This window comes from Rhamphochromis longiceps, linkage group LG13, assembly GCF_057381845.1.
Source record: "Rhamphochromis longiceps isolate RC_006_pf linkage group LG13, R_longiceps_female_GT1.1, whole genome shotgun sequence".
NCBI lineage: Eukaryota > Metazoa > Chordata > Actinopteri > Cichliformes > Cichlidae > Rhamphochromis > Rhamphochromis longiceps.
Window position 1 is genome coordinate 17559026 of NC_140569.1, and position 22802 is coordinate 17581827.

The 22802-nt window shown below is 40.8% G+C and overlaps 2 protein-coding genes and 1 non-coding gene across 4 annotated transcripts; all 3 read right to left on the reverse strand.

Moving 5' to 3' along the window:
* Positions 1 to 229: 229 nt before the first annotated feature.
* ccar1 (cell division cycle and apoptosis regulator 1) lies at positions 230 to 17403 on the reverse strand. The gene is made up of 26 exons (XM_085428086.1): positions 17302 to 17403; positions 16007 to 16167; positions 15738 to 15913; positions 15509 to 15625; positions 14957 to 14989; positions 14299 to 14495; positions 13917 to 14043; positions 13255 to 13374; positions 12480 to 12672; positions 12176 to 12320; positions 11907 to 12059; positions 11558 to 11783; positions 10811 to 10924; positions 9685 to 9851; positions 8593 to 8803; positions 7286 to 7369; positions 7011 to 7199; positions 6715 to 6906; positions 6295 to 6525; positions 6087 to 6216; positions 5882 to 5970; positions 5651 to 5791; positions 5396 to 5516; positions 5096 to 5278; positions 3800 to 4005; positions 230 to 680 (listed from the first exon to the last, which is right to left on the reverse strand). Exons 2-26 carry the CDS (start codon positions 16116 to 16118, stop codon positions 603 to 605), a joined length of 3735 nt encoding a protein of 1244 aa, XP_085284212.1. The 5' UTR covers positions 16119 to 16167; positions 17302 to 17403; the 3' UTR covers positions 230 to 602.
* Positions 10714 to 10778, reverse strand: LOC146655623 (small nucleolar RNA SNORD98). The gene has a single exon (XR_014914721.1). It is a non-coding gene; the product is annotated as a small nucleolar RNA SNORD98 (small nucleolar RNA).
* Positions 17404 to 18221: 818 nt separating the features above from the next.
* On the reverse strand, positions 18222 to 22220 carry LOC146655624 (NFU1 iron-sulfur cluster scaffold homolog, mitochondrial). Of its 2 annotated transcripts, XM_085428087.1 has the most exons (8): positions 22072 to 22220; positions 21549 to 21649; positions 21324 to 21459; positions 20406 to 20472; positions 20210 to 20321; positions 20062 to 20125; positions 19664 to 19838; positions 18222 to 18815 (listed from the first exon to the last, which is right to left on the reverse strand). In XM_085428087.1, exons 1-8 carry the CDS (start codon positions 22134 to 22136, stop codon positions 18720 to 18722), a joined length of 816 nt encoding a protein of 271 aa, XP_085284213.1. In that variant the 5' UTR covers positions 22137 to 22220; the 3' UTR covers positions 18222 to 18719. The 2 variants fall into 2 exon arrangements, with proteins under 2 accessions (XP_085284213.1, XP_085284214.1); XM_085428088.1 differs by lacking the exon at positions 19664 to 19838.
* Between the last annotated feature and the right edge of the window lie 582 nt (positions 22221 to 22802).

The following is a 22802-nucleotide window of genomic DNA, read 5'->3' on the forward strand; positions in this document are numbered from 1 at the left end:
CATAGCCGTGTGTGTGTGGGGGAAAAAAAATCCTGCAGAAACCTGTTAAACCAGCCAAAGAAAAGGACTACAAACCGAGCAGTGCTGTGAGAAATAAAGAGGGGCTGGTTAAGGAAGTGCTTCTGTCTGAAGCACACGGGAACACTCCAACACTTCCTTCCATCCAAAATTAGCTTCTTTTAAATATTTTATGAATACTCTCGCACATAAATAGCATCATTATTGCTTATTAGAAAAAAAAAAAAAAAAAACAAGACTCAAGTAACACTCACACACAGGCCTGCATTTAAATCTACAAAGTGGCACGTGAGCGGCCTTAGCAAAGCAAACGCGATGGCAAAAAGATGCTAGCAACTCAACTCACTTTGAAAATAAGCGCTTCAAAGCTTTGTCATTGTTAAAATTACTCTAAGTAAGAAAAGTAACTCCTCAGAAACAGAGGTGGTGGTCAAATTATTACAAGGGAACTAATTCATTAAATTAAACATACTTGGGAGACAACGGGTTCAAATATAACACAGTCAAATTACTCGTGTAGTGAATATTTACAGTTTAAGATGATCAGTACTGATCAGCTTCATTCCTTTGAAATCTGTCACTTATTAATCTGCGCCGTTCGTCTGGGATGTCCGACTGTGATCAGCGGCGACTTCGCTGCCAGGCTCGTCTATGTCCTGATCCTGTAAAGGAAAAAGCAGTAAAGTGAATATGAGCTCATTTCCTCCATCGAGGTAAACAAACCCTTGTGTTGTCCTTGGGTCATTTGTCCTCTAAAGAAATGTGTTTTTTATTCATCAAATGGTCTGAAAATAACAGAAGTTATTCATTACTATGCTACGCATGATTGGAATAAATTTTAAGTAATTTGATTTATTTATGGGGTTTTTAAATCGGATTTTATAACACCTGTGGTCCTCGTGGACAAAAATGACCTCAAAGTACAAAGTGTTGCAAGGGGCCATATTTTCACACCATACTGCTTTCAAACATCTTGGATCACTGATGTGTGGGGTCAAGCACTGGTCATAACAACCACAACAACGACAGCAGGCAGCACAATTAGGAGACAAGTGCTCTATATTCAATTAAATTGTATTTATACAGCGGAAAATCACAACAACAGTCGCATCAAGGTGCTTCATATTGTAAGGTAGACCCTACAATAATACATACACAAAGTATGCTCACTTTTTTTTTTTAACCATGTTGTGTAAAGCAATGACCAGTAGAACAAAGCATATATTGTCCTCTAGTATAATGAGGAGGAAGAATCAATGTTCAGGAAGATCCAGGGTTAGAAGATAAAGAAAATATTGTCAATATTTAGATCACGTGCCACCCTTTCTCTGAAAAAGCACATCAGCCACCTGCAGAAGTGGAAGAAGGCTATGAAGTGAAGAAAAGTGATGAAGAATCTGAACTATGTTCAAGTAGGTTCTCAGGCATCCAGGACATGGTAGTCTGAGGAGCTTGGAAAGAAAGTGACTGGGCTTCTTGAAGTTTCAGAATGTGAAACTGAAATAGAAGATGTGTCAGAGGACTGCACATCTTCCATTTCAATTATGATGAAGACAAAGAATCAAGCAAGAAAGAGGAGTCAGCTGAGACAGAGGAATATTTGCAGTAACGTGAGGAAACACTGATCTGGTCTTCTATCCTTCCCAGTGACAGACGATGCCTGACTCTCTCATGTGCCTCAGAGAAAGATGATCTATCACGGTCCAAGCACAGATGCCAGGTCCCATACTCCTTCAGTTGCTTTTCTACTCGAGCACTGAAAGCATTATACACAGTGTATTCTGCTTGTATTCTGCTTTTTAACGTTCACATGCCAATGGATGCATCAGAGACCAAGTTGGGGTTCAGTAACTTGTCCAAGGACACCTTGGTAAGAACTCCAGACTAGAGCACACAGAGACTGAACCAACAACCATCCAATTAGCAGATGACCTGCTCTACAGCCAACTCAATGACGAACAAGGAGGAACAACGAGAGAGGAAGAAAAATGGACCGAATGCAGCTGTAGGCATATGTGGGTGTGTTGATTCTTACTGCCGTGCATCCAGTAGAGTCGCTACGGCCAGTTTATGACATCCTGAGTCTGGTAGAGAAGTTTTAAAAGTGACACAAGATTAATCCATAGAAGCACAAAAGTGATATCATTTCATGATAAAGACACAATAGATGATCGTCGTTCATGACACAAACGTGCTCCCATTTGAGGTGTATGGAACAAGTGGGTGTTTCTCCTGCTGTGATGTAAGGTCCTGGTACTGATATGACTGTATGAGCACCAAGTCCCCTTCAGAGGACTCTGTCCATTCCAACAGAACATAATAATAATAATAATGGATACTTTATTGATCCCCATGGGGAAATTACTTGTTTTTCTCTGCATTTGACCCATTCACTCAGTGAAGCAGTGGGCAGCCCACTAAGCAGGCGCCCGGGGAGCAGTGTGTAGGGACGGTACCTTGCTCAGGGGTACCTCAGGGTAGCCGTTAAGTGGATTCGAACCGCCGACCTTCCGATCATGGGGCGACCACTTTACCTACTGAGCTATCCCTGCCCCCAACATCCCAAGTAAACCAGGGAACTATGAGATAAAAAAACATGGGCAGTATGTGATGCAGGTCCAGCTGTACATGGAACATGCTAGTGTGCGATGGCAAACCGTCTGTCCTGCAGTCAGGGCACGCAAGTTGTCCCTAACATTGCAGAAGGTTTCCAAAAGAAAACAATCACCTGTAACAACTTGTTTACTGTATATGACCCTTGGCCTGCAACTGCAGAAAAGAAAGCTGTCCATGATGGGACCAGTGCAGAGGAATAAACCTGAGCTTCCTCCTGCTCTTGTGTCAAATATGGACACGCCTTTGTTCTCATGAAAGTTTGCCTTCACTCAGACCCATGCGCTAGTGTTCCTACCATGCCAAAATATAGAAAACTGTCAGGCAATGAGTTGGAATAAAGTTGAATAAAACCTTGAAACACAGAGATGGATGATATTTTATACTTGTTGCTTTATAAACAGTCAAAGCAAACGGGGTCATTTTTGAGCCCAGAGGACAACAGATGTGATTATTTGCTGCCAGTAAAAAACTTGTAGTTTAAAAACAGCTTTCTAAATTAACTTTGACATAAACCCGTCTGTGATAATCTGTTAAAACAACCAACTCTGGTTGTGAAACGATAATCACGATAACTGATCATTTAATTAATTTTTTTACCCGAAAACAAAGAAACATTTCGTATAAATGAGGTTTTATCAGACATAAATTTGAAATGGAATAAAGAAATAGTGTCAAAATGTTTGAATTAAGTTTTAAATAAAAGTGGGGGAAAAATCCACTTCATGTTAATTAAGTATCAATCAAACCAGATGGGGCCATTTTTGACCCCTGAGGACCACAGGTGTGACTACGTGCTGCCATTTAAAAATTTTAAGTGGTTCAAAAAAACAAAACAAACTTTCTTACTAAAGTTCAACATACAGCACTCTGTAGTTAGTCAGATAGTCAAAATTATCTAAACGTTTAAATAGTTTATTGTCTTGTTTTATTTTCGCTCAAAAACAGAGTGTACTTTATCTAACAAGGTCTGGTGGCCCTAAAATGTAGGGTCAATTTTGTGTTAGTGTTGGTCTTAAGTAAAACTAAGATGCAACACTGAAAAGATTGACAATTTATACTTTAAAAAAAAAAAAAAAAACACTCAAATGAAGTGGGGACATTTTTGACCCCTGAGGACCACAGGTGTATGGAAATCAGGAGGACATTATGATTAAACATGCTGCACCTTCTTCAGCACTTCCAGCACTCCTTTCACAGTGGACATCAGTGAGTTTGCTGATTTGCTCAGGAGCTCGCGGTAGACTTTCTTCTCTTCCTCCACGGTCTTCAGAGTCTGCTCGGTTTGGCTCAGAGTGCTTTTCACCTCCTCCAGCTCCCTCGACAAAGATTTGTTGGCTTGATCCAGCTGAGCTTTAACCTTTGCGTCTTCGTCTGCGATAAAGAATCAACACCAAGTCAGGATCACAGAGACAGCAGGTCAGTGGGCAAACGCTGGTCACAGTAAAACATGAAATCGGAACTGGAAACAGCAGCGTATCCCACTGAAGTCTGTAAAAACTAGCCACTTTATTAGGTACACCTGTCCAACTGCTCATTAACACAAATATCTAATCAGCCAGTTACATGTTAGCAACAAGGTCAAGATGACCTGCAGAAGTATTTCAGAAAGTGCTGATCTACTGGGATTGTCACACACCAAAACAACTCCTTACAGCCAACGAATGTAACCTAACATTAGCAAGGTGTACCTAATAAAACGTATACACTACATTTAACTGCCTCTCAAGTTAGTCCACCATCTTGGTGACAAAGGTCTGTGCTGTCAGTTTGTGATTAACAAACGATTGTTATACAATATGTGCACAGCTGGTCAGTAACCTCTCATTAATGTTTTATGAATGCCTGTGTTTTAGTATTTCTTCCATGTCAGTGTAATCATAAGCAACCAATGTGGCGGTATCCTCGCAACAGCAAAGAAACAGCTCAGTCGTGGACATTGTGGACTGGCAGTAAACATCAGCGTCTATAAATGCCAACATTAAACATTCACAAACATGTGGTAAGGGCAAAATATGGGGTAAGGGCAGTAGGAAGACTCCTCTCCTGTAGATTAATAATATGTTACATATGCTCTAACTTGTTTACACTCCTGCACGTATACTGTAGCGAAGCCATGTAAATCTGTCTGTTCTCTGCTAGGAAAATAAGGTTCAGTCCTACACTGCCTGCCTTTTCTTTGAAGACTGTGTTTGTGTTTATGTTACAGTCAAACTTTTAACTAATTTCCAGTTTCCAGTTTGAATTTACAATAAACTCAGTTTTGCAGACTCCTCTTTGCCATCCAACATACAATGTCCCAGTTCACGTTTCACCAGACATCACAGAACGATGGTCCGGAGAATGAAGTGAGACTGAGCTTCTCTGTAGCAATGCTCAAATTGAGCCAGATCATTGTCCCGAGGGACTACTGACACAGAGTGTAGCTTGCAGTTTAGGACATATAATGCAATCCAAAACGTACCCATTTTAGCATCCTGCAACATAAGCTTCTGCTCTATTTCCTCTCTCGCCTTCTCACTCTTCTCTAGCTTCTGCATCATGCTGCCGATGTCAACCATAGCTCCGTTATACACGATCAGGTTACCAGACTCGCTGGCCTCTGACTGAGCACGAGTTTTAGAAGCAGGAAGCAGTCCTCGGTTACCTTAAGAAAGGAAATGTGATACAAAATAAAGTCATTTGGCATCTGTCGCTCTATCCTGCTTAAAAGAAATTTATGGAAAATTAAAGGACACACTAATAGAAATATATTCAGGCTTACCTGTGAGATTTTCAATCTGGGCTTCATTGAAAGAAGGAATGGGTTCATCTTTTCCCCTGTCTGTCAGTTTTCGGTAGTAACACGATTCTCTGACAACAGGTTTGTTCAAAAGCTTCTTTATCTGAAAACAGAAATCAACAAGACAGATTTACTGAGCTGTAAGGCTGACGGTACGTGTCTTAAAGCAAAGTGAAAAAGAAGGTCTGACAGGGTAAGAATCACAGAACCAGAAAGACCATGTGCTTGTGTTTTCACCTGAGCACGAGAGAGATGCAGTCCCAGTGTGTACAAGATCTCCTCCAGGTCTCTCTCAAGTAAATAGCCACAGTGGCTCTGATCGAAGTAGACAAACGCCATCAGCAGCTCCCTGTTGTGCGTGATCATCTGTTTCCTTTCCTAGTGTAACGACAACCACGCTCATTAAAAAACAACTTTCTGAACAACATCTACACCTCACCAACGTGTCTATAACAACATAGAGCCAACCTTATCTTTGGAGGACCTCTCTTTCGATGATTTTCGGTCATCTTTGCGGTCTTTTCTGTCTCTGTCAGTGGAGTCGTCATCATCTTTGTCTAATAAACAATCAGAAATATTATTTCTTAAAACCATTTTGTGTCTTTGTGAAAAGAAAATATCCCAAGTAGTACACAGTTCCAAATCATTCATTTAATCAAGAAGAGTATAGTACCATCATCATCATCATCATCTGCATCTTCAGCCTCCATGGGATCATATTCTTCAGCATTGGCTGTGCTGCCATCATCTTCATTCTCCTCTTCATCTCGAGACTCCTCCTTTTTCACTGTCTTTTCTTCAGACTAATTAAAAAAAATGACAATGACATAAAAACTCACATTTACCAGACAAACAGTAAAAACCTGAAAAGCTGCAGAAACCTTTTTCTTCTCTTCCTCATCGTCTTTGGTCTTCTTTGCTGTCGGTTCTTCGTTCTCTTCTTCTTTCTCCTTCTTCATTTCACGCTTTTCAGCCTCTTTCTTTTCAGCCTCTTTTTTGGCTTTCTTCTCCTTCTTCTCATCCTTGGTAGGAAGCGCAGCGAGGGCTTTATATATGCGGTAACCAAAATCTCTCTGCAGCATCTCATTAAAAAGCTCAGCAAACAGAGAAACCTGTACAGAAAGAAGACAGAATATTAAAAAAAACCTGTAAAGAAAGCAAACACACACACACACACACACACACACACACACACACACACACACACACACACACACACACACACACACACACACACACACACACACCACATGTGTGTGTTTGCAGGTCTTTGTAACAAACCCCAGAGCATTAATTCTCACTTCAAATGAGTGCTCCTTGTTGTCTTCTAGTCTGTAGTCCAGTAACACACTCAGGGACATGACACTGCAGTCAAATTTGCCGTTCTTGGCTGCCCAGTTTGGGTGTACAAGGATGGTAGGCTCATCAGGAAGGATGTAGCGCCTTTCTCTCCGCTGGCGCTCAAGCTCCTCCTGCCTCTTCTTTTCCTCCTCCTGACAGACAAAAGTATCCATCAGGTGGAATTTAAAATTAACCTTAATTACTGAAAAGATTTTGTTATATATAAAAGGCTTTAAAAAAAAAAATGTATCTGTACCTCTCTGTCATCCTCAGTGCGTGCTGGTTCCTCTTCCTCCACATCCTTGGTCTCTACTTTCTCGGGCTCCTTGGACTCCTCTACCTGCTCCTCCACCTTTAGCTGTTTGGTGAGGCGAGCAATCAGCTGTGACTTTAACCCCTTAGAGCTTAGAGAGCGACAATCGAGCTCCCTGCGCAGGTCATTTACCTACAAGTGGAGAAAACAGACATGAAAAAGCAAGTTGAACATTTCTCGTCCTGGTCCCTACTCATACCTGCACCAGCTTTACGCACCTTCATTGATTTCGGGTCAAGTTTAGCCCAGTGAGTGGGAGTACTAACGTCCTTCGAATCATCGTCATCCTTCTCCTCTTCCTCCTTGACAGAAAATCATTAAGATAGAGACAGGCAGAGGGAGAGAAAGAGGTGGGATAACAAACAGTCAGCATAGCACTCATGGTCCTAGTGAGCTTTAAAGTTGATCCGTGCAAGAAGCAAGGCCTCATTTGTCTTTCATTCTCTTGTCCTAGTGAGCTCTCGACTGTGTTTAAGTCCACTGCTACTGAAGCGTACACAGGGAAGCTCTCTAGCTCTTATAAAAAAATAAATAAAATTAAATAAATAATAATAAAAAAACAACAGAAATGCTCCCCCCCAGCTGCCAATCAATCAATCTGTGGAACACAAAAAAGGTAAAAATCAATGAGAGGTGTGTCCAAAAGGTGTGTAGGTACATCAGGTGAATGAAGCTGGCCTCCAAACGGAGTGAGGATAGGCTGGCCCTACCATGCTCTATGACTGGGGTATTGCCATTTATGGGTTTTATACACCTACGTCAGATAGGAGCCATGTGTCCTTCTGTCCAACCAACTGCCCTGGAAAAACCAAATTCTACATATAGTCCAAATGAAAGTGTAGAATCCAACAACAAGAACAGACAAGAAGCAGGACTTAGGGGAGGTTCTCTTTTCGAAGTCAGACGATATCAAATTGATGTGAAAAATCATATAGAAATACACATTTCTCTACAACAAACACATTATGTGAGCGCAACTGACTCCACAGATTCCAGTACGTTTGTAAATGATGGGTCCCAGTGTTAACAATTGATCACTGGTTCAAATTTAAACTCATTCTCAATCAATCTGCAAGCAGATGCCTTTTTATAATAATGCAAAACAAATGCCAACATTAACATAAAATACTGAACAAGATTAGCACCCAATTTTGTGGTGTTTAAGCAACTGGAAGCTGTTTTACCATTTGCGACCGGGGCCTACACAACACAACCTAGTCTCACTGCTTCCACTGTGTGTGTCTGCTGGATGTGAGGGAAGGTGGGAGTGCTGATGGAGGAATGGAGGAGTTGGAGCAGAGGAAAAGGGGACAGGTGGAGGAATAAACAGAAGAAACCTAGGTGAGGTTTGGTGGAGCCGTAATATGCCTGGGTTCGTATCTGTGTGCGTGCAAGGTGAGGTGTGCTTTGTATTTTGTGTGTGTGTGTGTGTCTGGGGTTTTTTGTTTTTTGTTTGTTTTTTTGTAAGTCCTGTGCCTTCCTGTGAGAAGCGGAAATGAGAAGAGAGGGATTAGCGGTTCAGTGCCTGTTCTCCATCTGCCTCCTTTCGCTCGGCCGACAGCTTCTCAGCCAGCTGCTCCCGGAGTCGCCGTGACAGCACCTCCCACTCTGAGCGGGTAGGAAGACAATGCCAAACATCCGGAAGAAACAAAACCACTGTCTCCACATGAGCAGGGACTGTCCGCCCCTTGTGTGTCTCCTCTGGCCGATGATAGCGAATCTCTGCAAAACGATACCTGTCGCAAAGGAAGAAGGTGCATTGGAAAGAAACATTCTGGTCAGGGCACAGTATAAAAGGCAAGCCTTGCTATTGGGCGAGCCTTCTACAGCTACTCCCTCCCATCAGGTCACTCAATGATCGTACAGGTCATTACAGTGACCCTTCTCCCACACAACACACAGCATAGACAAATGGACCCAGTCTGCAGCTCTCCGACTGTTGGCACAGGTTATGGCAGCCATTTTGAAAAAGTTGACAGACAATCACAGGAAAATAAAAAATTAAAAAAAAATTAATAATCACACCCCCAAAATTCATCCCCATTATAGCTTCAGCCAATTATGGATGAGTACTCTGCATTTGCCCTAGGATGCACTTGACGTACTACATTAGGGTTGTGTGAAGAGAGACAGAATCAACAGGACAGTGAAAGCCAGTTAAATATGTAAGATATTTAACAGAGAGAATAGAAAAAGAAAAGAAAAGAAAAACAAAAAGTAATGGCAGTGTCTTCTGGTCCAGGCTACTGCTTCCAGCCACCAAGTCCATGCGTTTGGTTTTTCATCACAATGAAATGTGTGTATATGAATAAGAGTGTGTGACAGAAAGAGAGAGCCAAGACTACAACACACAAAAGGCCAAAAAAAACGACATTACACAACACAAAAAATTATAATAGTAAATAATAGATTGCAAATTAACAGCACAATAATCATTAATATAACAAAAATGAAAACAAAACAGAACACCACACTCTACATGTCCAGGAAAGATTTAGTATCGAGGTAGCATAAAGATGCAGTACATTACAGATAATTTAGGATTTTAGTTACAACGTTAAGAATTATAACACAACCAGTGAGAACAATAAATACTGATGAGAGTAGCGGAGCTTACCACTGAGTGCACAGACTAAGGTCTATGCCTGTGAGGGCCTTGCAACAGCGTATCGCTGTCTTAATAAGGACTGATGGATCCTTTTCTGGGTCCGCTCCATCCAGAGATGGAGACCAGTGACCACCAATGGCCATGGCCTCATCTTTACCTCTCATGCCCACCAAAAACTGAAGGAGAAAAAGACAGGTGCAAGGAGAGCCACAGAGTACAGGTTAGATGGAAATGGGGAATGGGAATATGGGAAACAAAGGTGCGGAGAGTGGAAAGAGCAAAGAGAATAGAGACAAAAACAGAAAAGCGTCAGCAGTATGTCCAAATAATCACACGTCTAATAAATTTGTGCAATATTCTCATTTTCTGACCTTTCCTCTTGCAGACACAGAGGATGCTTCAAACATAACACAGAAATGTAAATGCCAGAATGAATTCCCCCTGCAGGTCGCCCCCTTTCTCTCTCTCTCACACACACACACACACACACACACACACACACACACACACACACACACACACCCCCCCCCTCTGCAAATCTCCAGACATAAGATGCAACCCCCGTTTTACAGCATCATGGCCTGAAGTTGTCATTCATACAGTGAGCGATATTCAGGTTAGCACTGGTCTATTAATCTTTCAATATTACTGGCCCACAATAGCAACTATGTTATCAGATGCAAACCCAACAAGCTGTCAGTGTAACTGTTCTCCAGAGATGGCGGCTAATGTGCGTGACTGTAGTTCCACAAGCTTTGTAGGAATTCTGATGCTGATGATCCGCCCTCCAAAAAATGTAGCTAATTTTCCCACTGAAGCAGCCTGTTGGTTCTTGGTGGCACACTGAAAAGCCATCAAGGCAGACTTGGAGCAAGAAAAGAAACTTACTGTCAACTCTATTTGTCACTGTAAAGTGAGCTCTGACAATAAAAATCTATCTCTGATCTCACTGTTGTTTGTACTATACAGCATTAGAAATAGCTTTCAGGGAAAGGTGAAACAAATAATACACCACAGGTAAATTAACACAAGGGAGCTGACATCAGTTTATAGCTTTCCACACTGAGTATTCAGCAATGGAATAGGATTACTACATCATCGTCAGCTCCTGTGCATTCTAAAGGGTTTGACATACCTTAATCAGTCTAGCAGGATGCTGGAAGGAGTCTCTGACTTCCTGTGGGTCCTCTGCCAGAGCACAGGACTTATGATAGAGCTCCTCTATACTGGGGTTAGCCAGCAGCATCACCTGAAAAATGGAAGAGGCCACATTAAAGTTATAATCCTTTCTATACTATTTAAGTCAAATGCCATGTTTTACACAATTTATGGTCTGCATTCCCTTTGTATAAAATGTCAGAGTTCAGTCAGTAATTATGCCTCTTCATCACTGCTTTGTCTCACTAATGCGTTCCTATGAAAATACACGTCTTCATTCGGAGGCTCTTATGATGGCAGCTGTTACTATTCACACTCTTTACACTGTGTCAGAGGTGTACAAAGATACTACAAATACCAACATAACATTTCCTACTATAGAGGGTTAACAGTCACAGTCAAGGATTAGTTGAAAAGCTGTGGGTGATGGCTTGCACACCTCTAGCTGCCATTTAGCATTACCAGCTTTAACAGAATGAATGGTATATGAAGCCTTTTTGGCTGTAGGGTATGTACCTCTGTAAGCACCTAAAGATGACATATGCACAGCTCAAACATGACAACTATATACAAGCCTATCATTTTCTGATTTACTTTCACTTTAATGCTGCAGTGCTATGATATACACACTGCAGTTAAAGCTGATTACTGTTAAGTTTATTATTTGAAAAGTTTTTTTACATTACTTATATTGTTGCAACTTATTTAGCACTGGCAGTCGTACCTTAGCACTGTAGGTATGGTTGGCGTCAGGAGGGTCCAGCACAGCCGTGTTCTTGACTAGAGGATCCACCTCTTTGTGCAAAATGTGGAAGTTACAAGCGTTACTAAACTGGAAGGGTCGCGTAAAAGGGAAGGCATCCACCCAGGTGAAGACAGCATCAAAGAAGTCACTGGGAATGTAGAGGCTCTGGTAGCGCCTCCTCAGCTCCATCATGTCACAGCTGGAGCTGCAGAACACAAGAAGGCTTTCAGATTTCAAACTGGGGCGCCACATCCTGCTGTACAGTATTATGCTAACATGTGGCATATCTAGGATGATGTGTTTTTAACAAAGGAAACAATATACATACCCATCTAAGCTGAACTTGGAAAACTGGACAGTGTAGCGAGGTACAACTCTGCGAGGCCGTCTTGGGGAGCGGTCACGTCGCGGTGAACGGTCTCTGGAACGTTTGCGTGTGGGTGACCGTTCTCTTGATCGCCTGCGCTCACGGTCTCTGTCTCTGTTAAAGAATCAATTTTTTAAAAACTTAATGACTTATTACTTCTAATGAACAGGAGGATGAAATGGATGTGGAATAGGTGTATGATGTAGTAATTATATGGTCTGCCATCTCACCTGCGTTCTTCTTTAGTCCTGAGGATGAGCTCAGGGCCTCGATCGCTGCGAGTGGGGAAACGAGGCGGAGGCTCAATTCTTCGGACAGGCTGCGGCTGTGCCATCATTCTCACTGGGGGCTGGAGGAGACCCCCGGGAAACACTTCTGGCAATGACAAGAATGCAAACCACTTCCTTACTACACATACTATTCTGTGTTCAAAGGTGGTACCAAAACAGCAGCACAAATAACACTCATCATTACTAGTTGTTCAGACTGCTTTACAAGGAAACGCTAGATAAATGCCACTGACAAGTACTGTACCTTTGGGCGGAGGCTGTGGCAGCAGAGGCTGAGGAGGGTTTTGGAGAAGAGGGGCAAGAGAAGCAGCAGACAGCTGTGCCTGCAGAAGAGACGGAGGGGGAGCCTGGGCTGGAACACTGAATGTGGTCGGGGGAGGTAGTGACTGCAGCATGGTGGGGGCTGCCTTCATCATGCTCGAAGCTTGAGGCTGGTTCTACATAAAAAGTAACAAAGAAAAAGGAGGTTAAAAAAAATCTTTAAATGCAGACATGAAACGATCAATAACATGCCAGCTGTGCAACAAATAAAATCTTGGTCAGCACCTGCTTAGAAGAAGGTCTGAATATGTTTAAATCAAAGACTTGTAGAAATCTCAACAGGGGTTTCCTTAAAGGTTGTCCTAATCAAAGGAAAGCTGACGTGCAGCTTTGATCTCAAAGTTATTTCAGTTAACCTGCTAAAAGTAATACAGCAGGTTCTGACTTGTTTAAAGGAAAAACCTTTTGATAAGAAATATATGAGGCCCTGTTTACTGTCAGTTTAAGAGACATCTCTGATGTACAGCTTTATACTGTCAGAAAATCATGATGCTTTCTCACGTTAAAAGACAATGATTAGTATAATAATATTTGTCATCAAGAAGCGTATTTGTAAAGACATTTAATATACTTAGTGAGCAGCCAGGTTTGGCATTTTGCTCACCACTTTCAAAGTAAAAAAACAAAAAAAACAAAAATGAAAAAACAAGCCGAGAGAAAGAACACAAAAAGTCTGTGATTCACATCTAAGGGGTTACATTTTGTCTGTTGTCCGCAGTGGTGTGCATGTCCGAGTAGCGCAGCTGCATCCCTGGCTCATTGTAAAGGCTGCCGAGCTGTGGGGAAGCTTGAGGTAAAGGCTGAGGCTGCTGCTGATGCTAGGAGGGATGGAAAACACAACAGTTAAAAAAAAAAAGAAAGCAGGACTAAGATTTTTTTTTGAAAAGGAAAAATAAAATAAATAAACACTCATAGCAAGACTAGAAAGTCTGAGCACATTTGTTGTAATTGGAAGTAACCCCACCAGTTTCAGATGATGAGAACGTGTTTGCTGTGCATTAAGCGCTAAATTGCATTTAAACACTTTGCAACAGTGGGAGTTTATTCAAACATGAAAAACTGATATGATTTTTATTACAGTAAATAAGGACTTAAACACTAAAACCAGTAAAAGGTTTGTGTGCTTAACTTTATAATGAACTCCATGAAAACACTGGTGCTGATATAATTGTGATTATAATATGAAAAAAAGTAAAGTTCCTAATTCTCAGAATAAGGGACTGTATAAATACCTCTACATTTGAAATACAATGCGTTTGTGAAACTCCTTAAATTAAAGCTGAAAGTATGCATTTCAATACAATACAAAGCCACAAACTGTAATGCTGTGCTCCAAAATGCAACGTTTGAACATTCTCACCGACTGATTTGCTAGTTGAGGTAAAGTCTGGATGCGCTGGGCGTTCCACTTGAACGGCATATTCGGGTTGTACACAGCTTCCACTAGGACCCTGTCACCCACCTGGGGAGTCTTCCCCTTCACAGCACTATGAAATACAAATATATACAAAAACACATAAGAAAATCTGTTTGTAATGCTGTATCATTTTCAGATTCACAGAAGCAAACTTGTAGCTCTTTAAGTTATGGATGATAAATAAGGTCCTATGCAGGCTAACAATGGTGCAAGAAAAGGGATTGTATGTGCAATTTATACACTAAAAAACCTCTAGTGAAAGTGTTAATTTTATTAAACCACCAAGTAACAGAATCTGAGCGATGTTAGGACCACCCTTTTTCACCTTAACTGAAAGAAGACATCTTCATCTACAAAGCCAAACGTGTCATGCAGCTTATTGACGACACCAGTGAAGACTCGCTGCTTCTGAGGCTGCGTCTGCTGTTGGTGGCTTGAACGTGGTGTGGGATAAGACACAGTAATTTGGGCTGTCTGCTGTGGGTTAGACAGGCTCAGGCTCGTGGGCAGGGCGACAGGGGGCTGAGGGTCAGGAAAAGAAAGAAGAATCAAAACACTAAAATTACATTTTAGTGGTACATCTAAAATATACCAAGGGAGATCGCTTGATAGCTAACTTTTCTATTTCTATATGCATTAAACACAAAGCTTCAAGAAAAAGAACCTTAAAAATAATAATAAATAATAAGGAAATATGCTTTGATATGGTCATCTGGAAAAAAATTCAACCTAAATGATAGTTTGATTATTCAAATGCTCTGTGCAAACATCCACAAAAAAACTGTAGTACTTGAAAAAGTGTGACAGTATGAGAGCAGACAGGGTGTAGCTGCTGCACCTCGTCTGGAGCAGCTGCCCTTGTCTGTGTCCACAACCGAGCATAATTGCCAGCTAACATGTAAACAGATAGGGCAGGTAGACACCGAGATCTGTCCTATGTAGCAGCTTGAGTTTGTTTGAATATGTTTTTGTAAACACATTACCTGAGAAATGAGTGCCTGCTGAGGCTGTGGAAGCTGAATTAAGAAGAGAAAAAAAAAGTGAACTTTTTGTTGAAATGAAACAACAGATTTACACCCAAAGCAAAGACACATCTTGTGCTGTCATAATGCTCCCAACAGCTGTTTGCTCACTAACAGATTCTTACAACATAAATAATACGATCCATCTAGCGAAAGATGTAAACATGCTGTGCAGTCGTATCAAATTACAATTACCTTATTTACATATTTACATTACATTGTCTTGTGGAAAAAAATCGAAAAGTGGCTAAAAAAAATAGCAGAAATGGATTTTATGTTAATTTTAAAGATTTCAAAGTGATCTTACAAAACTTTAAGATTTAGCAAACTTATGGTCAGTTTCCAAACGACCGTTCAGTCTACTGTAACACATCATACGGTGATGCTATATAAAACAATCAGAGAAATCTAAATTTAAAGCACAATGTCAATAAGATTCTAAACTGAAAAGGATATTTTCCAATGTAAGGAAATAAGGTGTGACACAAATAAAAGTAAAGGCCGGCAAGATACCTGATGAGGTACATTGTACAGCTGCTGCTGGGGGGGTTGTTGGGGAGGTTGCTGCTGTTGTTGCTGCTGTTGTTGTTGTTGTTGTTGATACTGCTGAAGCGCTGTATTGATTTGAGACTATGGACATTTAAAAAAAACAAAAGGGGGGCAGTAGCAAAGAGCGTCAAATGTGACCAGGGAAAAGACACACACGTCTTACTGTGCTTAGCATTACTCTTTTGTGACTGACCTGCTGTAATGCTGCTGCAGCGGCTGCTGCAGCTTGCTGTTGCAAAGCAGCAGTTTGCTGAGAAAGCTGATAGTTTGCAGCAGACTGGTTGCTGAGAGAGGCTGCAGCCAAGGCTGACTGCTGAGAGTAAACAGCAGGAGATGCTCCCAGAAGAGACGGCTGCTGCACTCCAAGAGCTGTGGGGGTGTGGGGTATAATGTGAAACGTGAGTGTAATTGCACCGCCGGGTAAAGTGCTAATGACATTTGATCTGATTTTGCTATACTCACAGTGCAGGCTGTTGAGGTCCAGAGACTGTCCTGTGTGGCCTGACTGGGACACTGCTGTGGCAGCAAACTGAGTCGCCCACGGCGGATTTTTCTGTCCCCCGAACTGGGCCATGACTCATTCAGATTAAGGGCAGCCTTTCTTCTCCAGGCCAATGCTATCACTATAAACATAAACCAAAAATCAGGAGTATTAGTAGCAATTTGATCACACGGTCATGACTCTAGAGGCAGAACTTGAACTTGCTTGAATGCCAGCAGCTACTCTTTAAGTGCCTATTGGAGTACCAGCTTGTGTTTTTGTGTGACACACTGCATGTGCAAGAGTAGATGTTACTTGTGGTGGATGTATAACAGTCAAAAGCCAGTCTGGCCTGGCTTTAACTTATGTCACCATTTACTTTGCAAAGCATGTTACACATAACAAGGGCAAGGCAAGGGTGCACAGAACAACAAATGAAGACTAAAACCACGTCCGGTGAAGCATTTTAACTCTGATAGGCCAATTTTTCCCTTCTATAAAAAAAAACAACTGACTTCTGTCTACAGAAAAGACATTTATCAGAACCTTACTCACAGCTCATGGTGATGATGTTGACGCTGAGTGCACTTGCCAAAATAATCTTCACATATGTAGTATACTATTTCTATGATAGTAAGGCAACACGAGGGAATCCAAAAAGAAAACTATACTAATTATTTAATGAGGTGGGAAAGAGTGTTCTCATAGTTATCTCCAGGACTCTTCAGATTAGCATATGCTGACACAGCAACCAAAACGGGCTCAAAGGCTGTCCAGCTAACGTTAGCTACTCACTGAGAGTATGCTAACGTGAGCAGCTAGGCTACTTAACGTTTCCGTTTGTCTAGTGAGCTAATGTTGTTATTGTTGAAGGTAACAACAAGCTGACTCGAGCTTTTGTAGCTACGTTAATTTTGCTTAGGCAGCACCTTTCAAAAGTCCCCAGTTTAACTGCAAATATATTAAAATGCAGCATGGCTACTGTACGACAGATACGATAGCAACACATATAGAGCTAACACGTAGCATTTTCGCATCGTTAGCTTTGTTGCCAGATTAGCCTCGTGCTAGATTTGTTGTCGAAAGCGAGGCCCGAATTAAGCTCGCAGGCTCTTGCAGTGAATAACCAGTCTTTTAAAAGCATAATAATACACAGCATAATGACGGCAGGCTCTCTCTTGCATGCAATTTAAGAGTGCACGTTACATTTACATTAAATATTTATAATTATTTAGGTAATAAAGATTTTCATTAAAACACTGTCAACAGTGCTTACCGTTGTCTCCCTGCACCGGTCTATTACGGATAGAGAACGCGCATGCGCAGAATGGAAACCCCATCCGCGCTCCACAGCCAGCAGACGGTAGACATAGTAGTTCAAATATTTACTTGTAATCGTGTGCATATGGTGGTGATAATTCCAGCACTTCCTTACTTCATGTAGGAATATAAAGAAGAACAATAGTCTGTTACCACTGATCGTAAAGGTTTGGACATGCTTAGGTCAAAATTAAAATGTAACATCTGAGCTAATTAAGATAATCCAGCTATTAGGCTACATAATTTTTTTTGTTTTGTTTTGTTTTACAGCCGGTAAAAATGTAGACGTTGTTAAACACAGCAAAAAATAAACGAACTGCTTAACAGGTATCATTATATATTATATTTCACACCATCACACCAACCCTTGCTCTTTTCCTCTAGCCACCCAGCTCCATTTTCACTATTCCTCCTCTGTGAATGTCCAAATCATGTCAGCCTTACTTCTCTACGTTTTTCTCCAAACAGCTGTCTCTGAAACTCTACTCATGTGGTCAATTCCAATGAAAATCTCGGCATCTTCAGGTCTAGCACCTCTAGCTCCATCTCCTACCGCTCTGCTACCATTTTCAAACAAGCTGCATGTCTGACTTAAACAGTATGAAGCTACTTTCATACTGTCTCAAATGTAATGGTGATTTCAAGCATCCATCATTCTGTGTCAAGTTGAGCTACACTCCAGAGGGTCCCTATTCAGTCATAATTCAAGATATTTACCCTGGAAAATGTGAAGGACTTAATCTGTTTTCCTCCCCCATGTTGCATTAAAAATTTTTCTTTGATGCATGTGTGGACAATGTTATACAAAAGCTTCCTTTCCTGAGTAGCTTTTTTTTCTAGGACATAACACCAGCGAATTAAAGGTCACAATAAACATCAGATTTCAAATAGTGAACTTTAATGTAATGAAGTTATTACATTAGACCACATAAATTCAGGATACATATAAACTGTTATCCTACCTCAGTTCAATTAATAATTGTAGCCTCAGTATCTTGCATTTCATTTACAGATTACCGTACTGGTAGATTCTTTGTCATTCGGTATGTGGTGGTGGATCATTTTCTCAAAAGGTCCCTCTAAACAGTCTTAACCGATGCCACGCACGTTCAAATATCTCCAACTTTCAAAATATACAGTATTTATAATAAATAAAAACACACCACTTACAGTGTTCTGCTTATACAGAAAAACATGACTGAACCTTCTGTAAACAGACATGCAGTTAATGACCTCTACCTGGCAACTGGGTGAATACAGTATGTACAGAACTCTTAACAGTATACAGTATAGTAGGTAATTTTCTGTTCCTCAGTATTGTGATTTAGAACAGTAATATGTGGAAATACTACAGTGCTGTGTATATAACAAAGTCTATGAGTGGGTCGGCCGGGGAACTTTCTCATCTTGCAATTTGCGCTCCACTTCTGAGAAAACCTTTGCACTGATTTTATCCACTTCATCTTCCACCTGGAAAAAAGGGAGAATGTACAAATTACTTTTATATAAAAGTGATATTTTTATTTTCTTCTTTTAAAACCAAGCTAACCGAGCTTGCAACTGAGCTTTGGAAAACCCATCAGCTGTAAAATGAATGCTTCCTGCTTCTTGCCACCTTGTATGGCAAGAATAGCTCTGAAGGTGTAGTGCAAATGTGTGTATGTAAAAGTAACATCCACATGGACCCAGGGTTTCCCTAAAATATTTCCTAATCACAATTCCTCCACTAGCTTGCCTTCTTCATATTGATATAGTGCATCCTGGTGGTATCAAGCCTGACTTAAAGGAAAACATAATTCATCAAACCACGCCATGATCCTCTCTTGGTTCCATGATTGATTTCTGATCTTCACGTGTCCTCTGTAGGCAAATGCAAGTCTGTGGATACTGTACACAGCCCACATGCAACAAGCTGCATTACCCCCTTCTTTAATACCCAGCATTAACATTTCAGTATTTATGCGCCAGTAGCTTTCAATGGGGAACAAAAAAATTAACGTTTAAAATAATGAAACCAGCAAAGGCTAAAATATTTTTCTACTTTTGAAAGAAAAATTGGATAGGAGTAATAAACAAAACAGCTCATTTGTAAAGGGACGCACTAACAATCATTTTGAACAAATGAATAATACAAAACCACTCTAGAAGAGTCCAAGACTAAAAATATGAAGCAGAAATTATCTTAATAAGTCCACTTTAAAGTGACTGCAGAATTTTCTGTATGTGATGACTTATTTATCCAAACAAGAGTTTCTCAAACTTGATATCAGAAGAGTTTACACAAAAACTTATCCCAGAACGGCTCTATAGATTATCACCTGTTCCACTTTGTCCACTTCAGGGATGTAAAACTGCATCATGTTCTGGATCCCATTTTTCAGTGTGACAGTAGAACTGGGACAACCTGTGCAGGAACCAACCAGCTTCAGCTTGACTACTCCGTTCTCAAAACCCTTAAAGATGACATCACCTCCATCCTCCTGCACTGTAGGTCTTGTGATTAAGAGCGACCGTATCAATTGGTACAGAACAGGACAGAGAAACAGTGAGATTAAGACCGTTATCTCAGCACAACTATCTCTTAGAACACTAACAACATCTTTTTTTGTGAACGTGAGTGAAGCAATAAGGTATTATGTTACCGTGCCATAAATACTTTCTGAAGCGCAACTGTGGTTTACTTAAGCAGCTCTCAACAGTACTGAGAAATCGCTACCTGATTCTGGTGTCCAGAAGCTCCTTTATCATACAAACAATATCATCATCATCTTCAGAATGACCTACAGTAAAGAGAAATGTAAAACATGAAAATATTTACACAATTTCAAGTCAAAAAGTTGCATGTTTTCACACTGTACACTCACTGCTTTCATGGTGCACTGCTCCCGTTGTTATCGGCTCACCACTCTCAAAGAACTTAGCAATGGCCTCCAGAGCATGACGCTTAATGTCCGTCCACTCAACATCCTCGTCCGTCTGATAGGAAAACAAACATCTCATGTATTATATGATTAGACTATAACTACAAAGACAAACTGTAAGAGGACATTAAATACTTACTTTAGTGACAGTAATGAAGTCGGGGCCAAAGAACACACTCTGTACTCCTTCAATTTCAAAGAGGTCTCTGAGAGAAACACATTATCATGTTCAGTAAGAAATAAAAAAAACATATCATGAAACAATGAAGTCCTTTTGGTCTGTTTTGTGATTACAAATCAGACTCAGGATACTAAAAGTATCAGCAAAGAAAAAAAAACATCCTGACAATGTGCAAAGGAACCCGATGTGTCTCTCCTCAGGAATCCACTGAGGACCAAAATTTTATTTTCAGGGTGTACATCTGTCACATCAGCTATACGTATTATTCAGCCAAGCAACCCCATCATGATCAGAACTGAAGACACCTCTATTTGTTTATAGAGAATGGTAAAAAAGAAAGAGAAAGAAAATAGCCAGTGAGTGACAAACTGCTTAAAGCTCACAGGAAGGCTACACAGGCTCAAACCTGCCCCCCAGGAAACTGAGGCTACGATTTGCATGAGCTCAGCAAAACTGGACAATAGTAAATAGTAATAAAATTGATCTGTTGAGTCTTGATTTCTGTGACATTCAGATGGTAGGGTCATTAACTAGTATAAACAACATGAAACCATGGATCCATCCTGCCTTATATTAATGGTTCAGGTTGTTCGAGGTATAATTTTGTGGGGGATATTCTCTTGAAACACTCCTGAGTTCCAACTGGGAATAATTTAAATACCACAGCTCACCTGAGTCTTGTGCTAAGCATGTCCATCCCTTTATGACTACAGGGATGATTCAAGGAAGCCAACAAGGTCTAACCTAGTATTAGCACAGTGTACCTTATGAAGTGAGCATACAGTATATTCTTCTTGTTTTAGTGCTAGCCCTGTTACACGTGCCTCCCAAGGCTTCAAATGTGTTTGAAGTGCAACACTAAGTCTGACACACAACCTGGCTAAAGAAGAACATCCAGTCGAGCTTGGAGAAGGAAAGTCAAGCGTTCCACTTCCTAGGACGGGTTTACCGGGAAGAAACTTCAGGCTTCTGGGGTTCGGTGTATCTTGAGTCTGGATGGACAGGTGTCTTACTGTAAGACATTACATAACCATCAGCTCAGGCATAACATAATGCAGTGAACGTATATAAGGTTTTCAAACTTCTAAAAGAGTTTCTCACTTGGGAATTGTGTGGCTCCTATCCCGAGGTGAGGCTGGACTCTTCTGAAGCTCTGAGTCGTGGACAGTGAGTGGTATGAACATCTGGTCGGCTGTGGAAACCTTGAAGCACAAAGAACACATTACACCTTATATCCCCTCAACTCATTCATTTATTGAGGCAGGATATAAACGGGTGGCGTTGTTATGCATGGAATAACCTTCTCACTAACAATGAAGTTTTACTATGCTAACTAGCTAGCGGCCGTGTGCCAGCTACCACGTGATTTTCACAGTGAAAACGACTAAACTAACTAACACTAGACTAAACTACTTTCTTCCACAGCTCCAACCACACCTAGGCGGATGAGTTAGCCTGGAGACAAAGCTTTGTCCCATTTGTTTTGCTTGCTAGCTATGTAGCTGGCTAAAAGCTAATTTCTGTCTCAAATGCAGAGACGCGTCGCAATACTGGTTTATGCTTTACACAGATTCATCATATAGGTATTACAGTACGGTGGATCAACGCTGGTGATAGTTCAAACCTAAAGTGAGCCGTATTTCTTGTCCGTAAAAGCTGCTGAAGACCCCATCTCATGCGCGCCGCCATTTTGTTTGTTTAGAAAATGAGGACCCCACGCGGCAGACAGCCAGACAGCACGTTGAGCTGCCACGTCTTTTTTTGGCACCTCCACAATAAGTATAACGCCCTAGAACTTCTCTTTCGGCCTCCCCAAACCCCGATCCTCTCCTGAAAGAGTATTGCGTTACCTCACCGTGTAACAGAGTTGAAACAACGTTACTAAGAACAAAGAATGCGGCATAAATTAAAAGAAAACTTTTCTCCGAAGAGACGAGTGATCATTTCTCCTTTGAGGATTTACATTATTCCGAAATATAAAAGAAATATCTGACACTGATTTATCATTTGCCCTGTGATCAAGTGTTGTGGATTTATTAGATCATCCATGTGTAATGCTTCAGGGAGGCTAACCAATGACTTTCAAAAGTTTAAAAACGAAACATGATTGGTTGCTTTTTCCTAAACCAGTAGGTGAAGAAAGGACTTAGATCATTAAATTATTTTCACTCCAGTGATCCACAACAAAATATATTGATAATCAAATATAAATATAAATATAAGTGTTGGATTTACAATTTAAATGCATTCTAAAAGAGCAGCCTGTAATTCAGTTGTTGAGTAAATATATACTGTATTGTGCAAAAGTCTTGAGTCACCGCTCATTTTATCATTTGTTAGGAAAACAGGAAACAG